We start from the raw sequence: 13,150 nt of genomic DNA, 5'->3' as shown, positions 1-13,150 counted from the left end.
CCATTCCTTTTCATTAAAGTGGGAATAATATGGAGAATACAGAGTAAGCTCATGGACTGCGTGTGCTCTCTGACTCTTTTCTGATCCCAGGGACTGTAGCCCACCAGGCTCCTGTGTCCATGGGATTTCCCAGACAAGAATACTGGAAGGGGTTGCCATTTCCTATTCCAGTGGACCTTCCCAACCCAGAGATCGAACCTGTGTCTCCTGCATTGACAGATGGATTCTTTATCACTGAGCCTCCGGGGAAGCCCCTGTTGCTGCTGCTGCTAAGTTGCTTCAGTCGTGTCTGACTCTGTGCGACCCCATAGACGGCAGCCCAGCAGGCTCCCTCGTCCCTGGGATTCTCCAGGCAAGAACACTGGAGTGGGTTGCCATTTCCTTCTCCAATGCATGAAAGTGAAAAGTGAAAGTGAAGTCACTCAGTCGTGTCCAACTCTTAGCGACCCCATGGACTGCAGCCCACCAGGCTCCTCTGTCCATGGGATTTTCCAGGCAAGAGTAGGGAAGCCCCAGGTCACGTATTAGATGATACCTAAAGATTCCTGGCACCTGGAAGGTGCTCACACAGCCACGGTTCCTTCCTCTGGTCATGTGCCCACCTAAAGGAGGGCATGTGGGGATCAGAAGGCCCTGAGCTGTTGGAATCTGATCCCAACTGGTTTCTCTTCAGCTGAATAACCATGGGCTTCCATGGTGGCTCAGATAGTAAAGAATCTGCCTGCAGTGCGGGAGACCCAGGTTCAGTCCCTGGGTCAGGAAGATCCCCTGGAGGAAGAAATGGCAACCCACTCCAGTATCCTTGCCTGGAAAATCCCATGGACTGAGGAGCCTGGCAGGCTACAGTCCATGGGGTCACAAAGAGTCAGACACGACTAAGCGACTTAACTAACTTTTCAGTCTCCGTGTCATTAGAACAGGCACATTGGATGCCGTGCTCCCTAAAATTCTATGCTTTTGATGTTCTGTGACTAACAAGGAGGGAAGAAATAGCCACATAGGTTAGCTGAATTAAGTGTACACCAGTGGGAAAGCAAAAGATGGTTGTTGAAAAACAGAGATGTAAGTCTTACAATAGAAATTGAGAGACACCTTACCCTCTAACATTTTGTTATGAAAAATTTCTGATATACAGAAAAGTTTGAGGAATATAACCATTAACTCCTACCTGGATTCTATGATAAATTGATCAATCCATCTATCATTCATCAACTTACCTTTTGTTAAGGTTTTATTTATGTGCTGAAGGTTCACCCCTGTTAAGGTCCAGTTTGATGAACTTTGGTGATTTGTACACGGTTGTGTAATCACCACCGCGGTCAAGATGCACAACCGTTCCCTCAGCTCCAGAGGTTCCCTCGAGCATTTCAGACCTGCTACCCTCCTCCCTGCCCTCTCCCCCAAGGATTTGCTGAGTGACTCTCCTTGCTTTGTTTAGGTGAAGTCATTACGCCCTTGGGACGAGGGTAACCAAGAAAGAGGTGATGGCCCCCTGACAGCCCGCATGCAGCAGGCCACTTGGGGCCAACTGTCTTTGCTTTTGCAAAGTGGCCATGCGGCCCATGTCAGCTTGTCAACAGGCAGTAACGCCATGTTTCATCTGAAATGGGGATCTAGGGGATGGGAGGTCACTGGCCTTAGCAGCGTCGTCATTATTCCTGCTGAATCCTGATGGGAGGCAGCTGCCCCTTGGAGTAGCTGTTTACCTTCTCACGATGTTCTGACTCTTCCCTCACATCACTCCTTCCTTTTCCCTCCATCAACAGCCTATGAGAACGTACTTCCCACGTCACCGGCAACATCGGTGGCCCAAAACCCACCTGCTTCAGCGCCTCCAGGTAAGGCCGTTCCTTCTTGTCTTGTGTCTTTGGATGGGACAGAGGTGACACGGTCACACGCCTTTCATCACCCAGCAGGCCCCCCAGGCTTATTCATACAACTGTCTCCGGGCTCCCCTGGAGCCTGTCATGAGGCCTTATAGCTCCAAACCATTACCTCTGCCACAGGCTATTGACCCAGGCAAATCTCAGGCCACAAGCCCCGGGGGTTGAGGACTAGGAAAATAGACTCAGCCTCCTGGGAGGAGTGGGAGGGTCACACTGCAGAGAGTGCAGAGAGCGAGGCTAGAAGGTGAGCAGTCTTAACCCAGGTGCGATTAGCTTGGCGTCAGTTCTCAGACTGGTTGGCATCAAAGTGAAATTTTGAGCTTCATCAACATTCTGTTTTCAATTGGTCTGAAGTCTACATGGTTGCAGTCAGCAGTTTTCATCTGGTCAGGGTCCACTTCCTGCAAATACGACTTAGGATTCTGTGTCAGGCCTTTAAAGATGGATGCCATCAGACGCCTTAGAGCTGCACGTTGACATGGGACCCTCGTGGCAGCATGAAGGGTGTGGGTACAAAGCCACGGAAAGAAAGGAGAGCCAGGGTGGCAGAGGGCAGTCAGTCCTCAACAGGCAGAGGGAGCAGCCAGCACCCTGAGACCCCTTTCCTCCCCCAGGAGGCTGGGCCCCCGTGCGGCTGGTGGGCGGCCATGGGAGCTGCGCCGGCCGCGTGGAGGTTTTCTACCAGGGAGCCTGGGGGACAGTGTGTGACAGCCTCTGGGACCTGCCGGAAGCAAACGTTGTCTGCCGGCAGCTGGGCTGCGGTTGGGCCATGGAGGCCCCGGGCAAGGCCCACTTTGGGGAAGGTTCCGGGAAGGTCCTCCTGGACAACATGCAGTGCAGGGGGCATGAAGAGCACCTGGACGAGTGCTCCCACGCTGGCTGGTTTGCCCACAACTGTGGGCACGGGGAGGATGCTGGCGTGGTCTGTTCAGGTAACCCCGCTCCCTTCCCGGGCAGAGCCCAGCTGGGCCCTTTCGAGAAAGTCCTTTCCTAGGGACAGTGTAAAAAAATCACAATTGAGAGTAAAGCAGGACAGGAACTTCCCTGGAAGTGCAGTGGTTAAAAATGCTCCTTCCAGTGTGGGGAACTTGGGTTCGATCCCAGGTTGGGGAACTAAGATCCCACAGGCTGCAGAGCAACTAAGCCTGAGCGCTTCGATTAGAGAGCCTGCAACAAAGAACCAGTGCAGCCAAAATTTTGAGAAAAGAAAGCAGGATGTTTTTCACTGACAGCAGATGTTTTTATCTCTCCCACTTACAGATGCTGAATACTCAGTGGCCTTGCTACCAGGTGGGGAGTTCACATGTGCAGTTTCTTAAAACCTGGTGGGGGAAAATTCTGCAGGAAATTGAATGGGTTCTGTACTCCAAGCCCATAGAGTGGCTCAGAGATGTGGAGTCGCTGACTGTCCACTGGGAGAGAGGAAGAGCCCTTAGAAGTCATTTGGTCCCACCTCACCATCTACCTCTTCAATTCACTGTGCATTTCACGCTCAGGAAGCAGATTCAAAATTCCTTAAACTTCTGCACAGCGCTTTGGGGCTGTGAGGGGCTGGCAGTGAGATGCGGGTGGGGACTGGTTAAGATGGGAGAGGCAGTTATGGACACTTTCTGTCCATGGGCAGCAGAAGGCTGATGGGCCAGACCTGGCCCAAGTCAAGGCTCAGTTTAATTCCTACCCTCTCCTTGGCCCTCTCTCTGATCCTGGGCATTCTGGCCCCACATTGCTTCCTTGTTGTTGGTTTTCCCACGTGCTGTCAGCGTCAGTACCTGGAGTTTTCCACACTTGTGCCCCCTCTCCTTTATCAAACCCCTGGTCCCTTAATGCCTTGCCCTTGGCCAGCTCCTGGCCAAAGGGTGAGCCATGACCAGAACTGAGTGGACAAGGGTCTGATAAAGCTGCAGTCACATCCCTTCCTGGACTGTCAGCCTCAGGAGGTGGGAATGGATTGGTTATCGGAGAAAGTCTCCAATGGGAAGTTCTAGGTCAGGTGTTGCTGGCTGGAGAGATGTTGGGGACAGCAAGGAGCCACAGTGACCTTAGGTCCTGACCCACCATCTCTGAGCAGCACAGGTCAAAGGAAGCAGTCAGTCAGTGCCTCTTCCTGTACTTGCATTGCAGCCTCCTAACTCCCCTCACTGGGGTCACAGAAATTGGCTACAGGAGCCAGAATGTCCCATCTTTAGTTTTCTTAAATTCCCAAAATTTCAAATATCTCATTTACATTCTCTGATTCTCTGTATCCTTCTCTGTCCTTTCTTTTTCATCTTCCTTTTTTTTGTTTGTTTGTTTTGTTTTGTTTTGTTTTGTTCCTCTCCTCTTGCTGGTGTCTTGGGCTTTCAGAAGCTCCGTTAAACTTTTCTTAGTACCTCTTGGAGATAAAGAGCTAGGATAACATGACAAGAGAATGTATGCATCCAAGTCTGAAAGATCTGGATCAGTGCGTCTTCCCTCCTGCACGTGACCACCGCCTGCGTGCTCTGCTTCACCCCCAGAGACTGGCTCAGGAGCTCTGGGAGGGGCCCTGATGATGCGTCTCTTCCTGGCTCCTTGGAGCCTCCTTGTGGGCTGTGTCCCCCTCGGTGCCAGCCAATGACCCCACTGCGTCTGATGACTTCCTTTGTCTTTGACAGGTCCCCCTCTGGATGTCGTGGCGGAGACAGAGGCTACAGGTGAGACCAGGTTGTCCTTGGCTGCCCTGATCATCGTCATCTAGCTCAGGCCCTAAAGTGATTTTTCGAGGAAATTGAGCAAAATACTATTGCCCTGTCTAAGTCACCCCTCTGAGCCTGCATTCTGAGAGATTTGTCCAGTAATGAAGGTCAATGAATTTATGGTTCCAGTTCCATTTCTATTAGTCCAAGAAGGTAATCCAAATGATCAAGTGTGGTCAGCCTTCCTGGTCTCCCAGCATGGACACCACATGTGCAGGACAGACATGGGGCCATCAGCACAGCCACATTGCCAGAGCACTACCCCAGGGCGTCATTTCAGAGGGCTTTCACCACAATGGGCACCTTCTCTGCCCTCTCTCCTTTTCTGACTCTCTGTGTCCTTCTCTGTCCTTTCTTTTTCATCTTCCTTTTTTGGTTTCTTTGCTTTGGCCAGTACCCTGGGCTTTCAGAAGCTCAGGATAAGCTTTTCTTAGCACCACCTAGAGCTGAAGGGCTAGGATAACGTAATGCCTGGAGGGCCTGGCTGGTCCTTCTAGGGAGGAGCCAGCTGAGTGTAGGTCTACTTCTTACCAGGTAATCTGATGGAGAGCGCTGTTGCTGCAGCTGTCACCTCTCATTTTGAACTAAACATTGGACAGAAGACAAACAGACAAGCAGGTGGAGAATCAAATGGACAGGTGGATGGACAGGTGGACACAGAACAAATCAGAGCTGGAGAGGGTGGATGACTCAGGGCAACGTCTTTCCACTTAGTGGATTTTCAGTGGTCTAATTTCAATAAATGACAAGTGCTAGTGGGTAGAACACTGCCATCTTCATATATAGAAGCTCCACGTGAGCTTGACCTTAATTGTGAAAATTAAGTAGTTTATTCATTATTACTGACGACATGATAAAAATCAAAGCTATAGGATATAGGATGCAGTGTAGCCGAAACTGGAGTCTGGCTGCTCACTGCTCAAAAGCCAAGAAAGACAAAGTTGGTGGAAAGGAAAGTTTGCCTTATCTTGGATGCCAGCAGTCGGGGGCTGGGGGAATGGCACCTGTCCTAGGGCTGACTCCCCTTTCCCCGACATTCAGGGGGCAAGAGCTTTTATGGGCTGAGTGATGGGGCTACATGCAGAAACAACACAGTCAGCTCTGACCAGTGTCATCTTGGTACAGTTACAAACTAATTTAGTTCAGTTCAGTTCAGCCAGTCAGTCGTGTCCAACTCTTTGTGACCCCATAGACTGCAGCACTCCAGGCCTCCCTGTCCATCACCAACTCCTGGAGTTTTCTCAATTCATGTCCATTGAATCGGTGATGCCATCCAACCATCTCATCCTCTGTTGTCGCCTTCTCCTCACGCTTTCAATCTTTCCCAGAATCAGAGTCTTTTCCAATGAGTCAGTTCTTCTCATCAGGTAGCCAAAGTGTTGGAATTTCAGCTTCAATATCAGTCCTTCCAATGAACACCCAGGACCGATCTCCTTTAGGATGGACTGGTTGGATCTCCTTGCAGTCCAAGGGACTCTCAAGAGTCTTCTCCAACACCACAGTTCAAAAGCATCAATTCTTTGGCTCTCAGCTTTCTTTAAAGTCCATCTCTCACATCCATACATGACCACTGGAAAAACCATAGCCTTGACTAGACGGACTAGACAAATTAACTAGGTACAGTTAATTTTCAGTTCCGGGCTCAGTTTGTTTCCATTTCCTCTGAGGCCAATTCTCAGAATTGAGGCAGCTTCTGTCATGGGTACACTCTGCCCATCATATAGTTAACCTCTCCACCTGGTGGGGGTTTCAGTATCTACAAGACAGCTCACAGGATAGGGCTCAGAATATTATTTACAGCCCTTGAGGAGGAACTAAAGGTCTCTGACTTTGCTTACTAACTGCATTGTTATTATTGGGTCTCCTTTGACTGGTTTTCCTTTGTTTCTGCATGTTCTCCCCTCTCTGATTAAACTTAGTCTTTAGCTAAAGCTTTTCTGCAGACAAAAGGCAGGTGGAGGACGTGGGGGATGGGCAGGCAAGGACCATAGAGTCCTGATCCATTTTACCAGCACTGGGGAGTAACCAAGGGAAAGGTTCAGGCTGATTCTGGATAACTGCCCTACCCAGAAAGCGCATGTCAGAGGCAAAATTCTCTTGAGATCAAGAGATACTACAAACTTCAGACTTAATATCATGTCCTAATTCCTAAGTTTACAAGAATTTTTTGACTAGGTTATACCTCTGCTACATCCTACGATGTACCCAACAAAGCAATGACCCATGAAACCTTTTGAGGGGGAAAAAAATGAAAGAAAAAAGAATGTCAACTATAGTGAACTGAACAATGAAAAAAACTGAAATTCTGAAATATCTCTCTGCTTTTAGGAAAATCTCAGTGTGGCAGAATCATTACTAACTCATCTGGAGCGATCAGGAATCCCCCTAGGAATAAAATGCATGACAACATAACATGTGTGTGGGAAATCAGAGCCAATGCATCTGACCACATACGACTGGCATTTCCGTACCTTAAGTAAGTCAGAAGGACTTTCCTTAAGTGCACCGTGTAGTGTAAGATTCCAGACATTTATTTCTTTGGTTGATTCCTGTAATTAAAAGAGTCTTTTCTTTTTAAGTTTCTATTTTGAGCTAACTGTTGGAGAAGACTCTTGAGAGTCCCTTGGACTGCAAGGAGATCCAAGCAGTCCATCCTAAAGGAGACCACTCCTGGGTGTTCATCGGAAGGACCGATGCTGAGGCTGAAACTCCAATACTTTGGCCACCTCATGCAAAGAGTTGACTCATTGGAAAAGACCCTGATGCTGGGAGGGATTGAGGGCAGGAGGAGAAGGGGACAACAGAGGATGAGATGGCTGGATGGCATCACTGACTCAATGCACATGAGTTTGGGTGAACTCTGGGAGTTGGTGATGGACAGGGAGGCCTGGCGTGCTGTGATTCATGGGGTCGCAAAAAGTCAGACACGACTGAGCGACTGAACTGAACAGACACATAAAAAGCTACAAAAATAACACAGAGTCCCATGTCCCCTTCACTCTTCTTTCTCCATTGGTGACATCTTATATAACTATAGAATAGTATCAAAAACACAAGTATAATGCTGTTAGCTGGAATATAGACTTACTCTGTTTTCACCATTTTTCACTTGCACTTATGTGTGTGTGTAGTTCTGTGCAATTTTATCCAATGTATATGTCCATGTCTAGGTCCTCTGCGTTTCCCCAGTGGCTCAGCAGTAAAGAATCTGCTAGCAGTGCAAGAACCGCAGGAGACATGGGTTCGATCCCTGAGTCGGGAAAATCCCCTGGAGGATGGTATGGTAGTCCTCCACTGCAGTATTTTTGCCTGGAGAATCCCAGAGACAGAAGAGCCTGGAGGGCTACATTCCACAGGGTCGCAAAGTGTCAGCCACAACTAAAGTGACTTAGCACACATGCACGCATGCCCAGGTCCATGAAACCACCACTACAATCTAGAACAGCCATCCCCAACCTTTTGAGCATGAGGGACCAGCTTCGTAGAAGACAATTTTTCCACAGATGGCGTGGGATGGTTTCAGGATGATTCACATGAATTTTATTTATTGTGTACTTTGTTTTTATTATTGTATAACTCCACGTCAGATCACTAAGCATTTTAGGTCTCGGCGGTCGGGGACCCTTGATCTAGAAGCAGAAAGTGTGTTCTCCAACCACAAAGGGGTGACTACTTTGTCCTGCATGTTTACAGCCACCCCAGCCTCTGTCCCTGGCAGCCACTAAACTATTCTCTGGTTCTATGCAGTTTTGTCATTTTGAGACCCTTCAATCTATGGCGTCATACAGTATTCTTTTAAGATTCACTTTTCTCACTCTGCTTAAGGCCTTTGAGCTCCATCCAGGCTGTTGCCTGTATCAAGAGTTTGTTCCTTGTCATTGCTGAGAAGGGTTCCGTTGTGTGGAAACCAGAGTTTGTCTGACCATTTCTTCCAGTGAAGGACATTTGGGCTGTTCCCAGCCCCTCTATTGTATGTAAAGCTTCTATGAGCATTCATACACAGGTTTTGGCATGAACTTAAGTTTTCATTTCTCTGGGATTGATGATTGAGAATCAATTGGTAGGTCGTGTAGTATGTACATTAAAGAACACGTCAAACTATTTTCCAGAGTGCCATTTTGCATTCCTTCCAACAACATATGACAAATATAATTTCTCCATATCCTAGCCAGCATTTGCTGTGATTTTTTGTATTTTTGTTGTTTTTGTTCAATTATGTCTGTCTCTTTGCAACCCCACGGACTGCAGGCTTCTCTGCCTGTCACCAACTCCTGGAGCTTGATCAAACTCATGTCCACTCAGTTGGTGAGGCCATCCAGCCATCTCATCCTCTGTCATCCCCTTCTTCTCCTGCCTTCAGTCTTTCCCAGCATCAGGGTCTTTTCTAATGAGTTGGCTCTTTGCATCAGGTGATATCCATTAATTTCTGTGTTGGCAAAAATTTTTTAGCAAAAACCATTTTTAGCAAGCAGGTCTTGTATATGTGTTGTTAAATGTATATGTTGGTGTTTCTTTTTTCTTTTTGAAGTGATTGTAGATAATACTGTTTTATAATTTTGGTTTCCACATGTTTGTTAGAAATATGATTGATTTTTGTGCCCATGAATTTGTAGTTAAAATGAAATTCACCTTGTATACTTTGTATAGGGGTGTGTGTGTGTGTGTGTGTGTGTGTGTGTGTATGTGTGTGATGGGGTGTGAGAGAGAGAGCTTGATAGTATGTGTGTATGTATTTCACCTTGCTGGCTGAAGATACAGATTCCATGGAACCCTCAGACCTAATAAAACAGGAAAATTTAAGTTTTAATATTATAAATTATCAAGGTTGATATCATTCATAGGTGAATGTTTTATGGAAACTAACCTTCAGAAAAAAATTATTTATTGCTCTTGACTTTTGCTTCATCAAACTATGACTTGGAACAGACATCTCATCAGGCTGAGATGTGAAAATGGTTTTCTGATTCCCGCGTTCTATACAAAACTTCACAATAAGGAACAACAAAATCAGATGACTTCCACAAAGCCAGCTGAGCCGATTTGGCAGTGCACCTCCCTCTCGGGCAGGTCGGCTGCTGAAAGCCTGGACGCAGGTTGTTTGAACCCTGGAGCCACATCCTAGGGGCTGCCCATTGGCTGGCCCTGCCCTTGGGCCCAGGTTTCAAGGTACCTGTGGCCTCAGGGTGCTCAAGGCCTCATCAGGGTTACACCTACGATTCCAGGCTTCTCTCCCCTCTTCTAGTTAAAATCCCATTCCCAAAGGTAATGGCTCTCAGAAAAAATGGGGTAAAAGGAATTGACTATGTTTGGGCCCACCCTCGTGGCTCAGGCAGTAAAGAATCTGCCTGCAGTACAGAAGACCTGGGTTCAATCCCTGGGTCGGGAAGATGCCCTGGAAAAGGAAATGGCCACCCACTCCAGTATTCTTGCCTGGAGAATTCTGTGGACAGAGAAGCCTGGCAGGCTACAGTCCATGGGGTGGCAAAGAGTTGGACATGACTGAGGGACTTCACACACACACACACACACACACACACACACTATGTTCGAAAGATGACAGCCTTTTGATCTTGCCCCAGCCTCTTGATAGCAGCAGAATAGTCTGCCTCACAGCAGACCTCTGAGATCTGCTGAGGGGGAGACTGAAGCTCCCATGGTGCTTGCTTCCCCAGCCTAGACTGCACCAGTGAGTATTTTGAAATCCTGGACGGCCCTCCATCCTCAGCAAAGTCCCTGGGGAAGACCTGCTCTGGAACCTATCTCACCTACTCGTCGTCCTCCAGCTCATTGACGCTCGTGTACTACCGAAGTTACAACAACATAGGGAAAAACTTCACTGCGTATTATTACTCTGAAGCCAAAGGTAAGAAAGGGTGGCTAAAGGAAAACGATCTGGAGCTGGGCTGTCTGCTCGGGGACTCTGGGATTTCGGGCGAGAGACTCAGCCTCTCCATGCCTCGGTCCTGCCCTGTGTAACGGGGAGAAGAGAGCCTTACTTCTTAGGTTTGCTGTGAGTGTTCCCGGAAAAGATGCAAGTAGAGCCCTCTGCACGGTGATGCATGTCATAAATGCTCAGTAATTGGCAGCCTCATCACGGGCTGGTCTTTCTCATGTAACCATCTGACATCAGGCAGCCCACTAGGAAGACACTGCTGAAGTTACTGTGAGTACTGGGTGGGTGTCTAGAGAAGAAGGTGTGATCCCAGCCTAAGGGAGTCTCATATACAACCTAGAAGGAATCCAAGACAAACACATGGCATAATTCAAGGACAAGTAAAGCACAGTGGCCCTAGTGGTAAAGAACCCGCCTGCCAACGCAGAAGATGTTCGAGATGCGAGTTCAATCCCAGCGTCGGGAAGATCCCCTGGAGAAGGGCCCGGCAACTCACTCCACTATTCTTGCCTGGAGAATCCCATGGACAGAGGAGTTGTCCCGAGGACATGCACTGATGGGTCCTGTACTATTTACCACAAAGAGGAAAGAGTCTGAACTGGTGAAGAGTTCTAGCATCCTCCGTGTCCAGGAAGCTGCTCATAAATCTCTGTAATCTTAACAAGTGCCAGGGGAACTCACTGAGCGAGCTCGGGGAACGTGCTGTTAAACACAAAGGAGACACTCTGGGGCACAAGGTGGGCCAGGGGAAGTCACTGGGATTGGCATTTAACAATTACTGATGATGATTCTCTTGTGTTTGCAGACGCTGTTTCACAGACTCCACATCTAATCAGTGAGTCACCTTTACTGACATTACTTAATCTTCATTCGATGTTCATGGTTATTCGCTTGTCCCCGCTCCGGGTGTTTTTACTGTCATAGTCTGACCTCTTTTATATATGTTCCCTAATTTCCTTTGTAAATCCACCTTATTTGAGAGAGGCTGTCCACACAAGTTACACAAGTATGAAGACAGTAGTAGAACTAAGTTACACACAGTAACCGCTGGGTACTGTATATTGATAAATTAGCCATTTGATTTCCTTAATTCCTTGTTTTTATCAAAGACAATGAAAGGCATCTAATCAGACACTCCACATGCAGGGGAAGTTGATAACAAAAACCTAAAGCAGAAGCTTGCAGAAGAAAGAGCTGTTTTCCCCCGAAGAGCACTGATAGTGAATGTATTTTAACACGAAATGGCACAATGTAAATGCCAAGTTTCCATGGCTGGCCAGAGGACGAATATTACTCTCGTTGGATCTCACAGCCCTGGCCAACATCGAGACTCACCTGTAAGGAGAATTTGACTTCGGAGGTCACAAAGTATAAGGACGATAGGAAAAATGAATCGGCCAGAATTTTGGCATTTAGTGGAGATCTCAGACTTGTCTGCATCCTCCCATTTTACTCAAGGGTGTCTTCTTGTATCCACAGCAATCCCAACAGCAACACCCAGAATGGTAACAGCAAGACCAGGTAAGCCACGGAACACACACACACACCCATTGTCCTTGCCTCTGGGTGGCTGTGTTTATGTCTGCATCTGTAGCTGCTTTGTAGGCAGAGGTTGGACCGACTGCAAGTGGTTCGTCTACTTGCAAATATTTGCCCGCTGACCCTGTGCAGACTTTTCAGGGCCATTCAGAGCTCTTGGGATCTTTTGGCTCTAGGATCCTAGAACGAGCAGAATTCATTTTTTCAGCACCTTTCGGAGTCATCAAAGTCTGAGCAACTTATAAGCACCCTCCAGTGGGTTTCTGCCTTTTCTTTTTACGGCCTGTCCTGCTCATTTTTAACCTTACTCCTGTATCACTAATACACTTGTTCCAAGTGAGCAGAGTGCCAGATGCATTCTAGGGGCAGTGAGCTAAAATAGCAGAGAGAAGAAAAATAATGAACTTTGGAATCAGGAGAAATGAGTTGAGACCAGCTAGTGACCAGACATGGGATTTAGGCTAAGTCACTTTGCTTCTCTGGGCTTCCCCAGTGGCTCACCAGTAAAGAATCTGCCTGCAATGCAGGAGCCATAGGAGATACAGGTTTGATCTCTGGATTGGGAGGATCCCCTGGAGAAGGAAACAGCAACCCACTCCAGTCTTCTCCTCTGGAAAATCCCATGGACAGAGAAGCCGGACAGGCTATAGTCCATGGTATCACAAAGAACTGGACATGACTGAAGCAATTTAGCATGCACGCATGCACTTTGGTTCTCTAGCTATCAGTGCCCTCAGAGATAAAACTGGCTTATCTTCCTGAGTTACTATGAAGTTGTAGGTGGACACACAAACACATATACACACACAAAAGCACTTCAGAAAATCACAAATCACTGTGCAATTATTCTGTTTTTCTGCATTTAGCCAACACAGGTTGGCATATAGCTCTAGCCCAATAGATGTTCATTTAATGCATGTTTTAGGCTAAATGTTGTTTTGACAGTTTTAATGACTTTAGTGTCACTTTAGTGACAGTTTTGTTTTTTATTTTCGTGACTAGTTGACTGACCTTTTACTGAGTTCTCCATCCCGAGCAGTCGTGTGGGGTGAGGAGCTCAGCTAGCCCCAGAGGAGTGAGCATGCGCCCAGGAGGCTATGCTCACCCGGTCTCTGTCT

At 47.6% G+C, this 13,150-nt stretch overlaps 1 protein-coding gene across 1 annotated transcript in view; it reads left to right on the top strand.

Moving 5' to 3' along the window:
• Window positions 1-13,150, top strand: part of LOC105002761 (deleted in malignant brain tumors 1 protein-like) — an 87,545-nt gene that overhangs the window by 12,659 nt on the left and 61,736 nt on the right. The window contains 7 exon segments of the mRNA XM_010859578.1: window positions 1,767-1,838; window positions 2,501-2,818; window positions 4,520-4,558; window positions 6,929-7,076; window positions 10,273-10,463; window positions 11,299-11,328; window positions 11,973-12,014. Coding sequence (XP_010857880.1) covers window positions 1,767-1,838; window positions 2,501-2,818; window positions 4,520-4,558; window positions 6,929-7,076; window positions 10,273-10,463; window positions 11,299-11,328; window positions 11,973-12,014 — 840 coding nt within the window.

Source organism: Bison bison, unplaced genomic scaffold, assembly GCF_000754665.1.
Source record: "Bison bison bison isolate TAMUID 2011002044 unplaced genomic scaffold, Bison_UMD1.0 scf7180017864456, whole genome shotgun sequence".
Lineage (NCBI taxonomy): Eukaryota > Metazoa > Chordata > Mammalia > Artiodactyla > Bovidae > Bison > Bison bison.
This window is presented reverse-complemented; position numbering and strand designations above follow the sequence as displayed.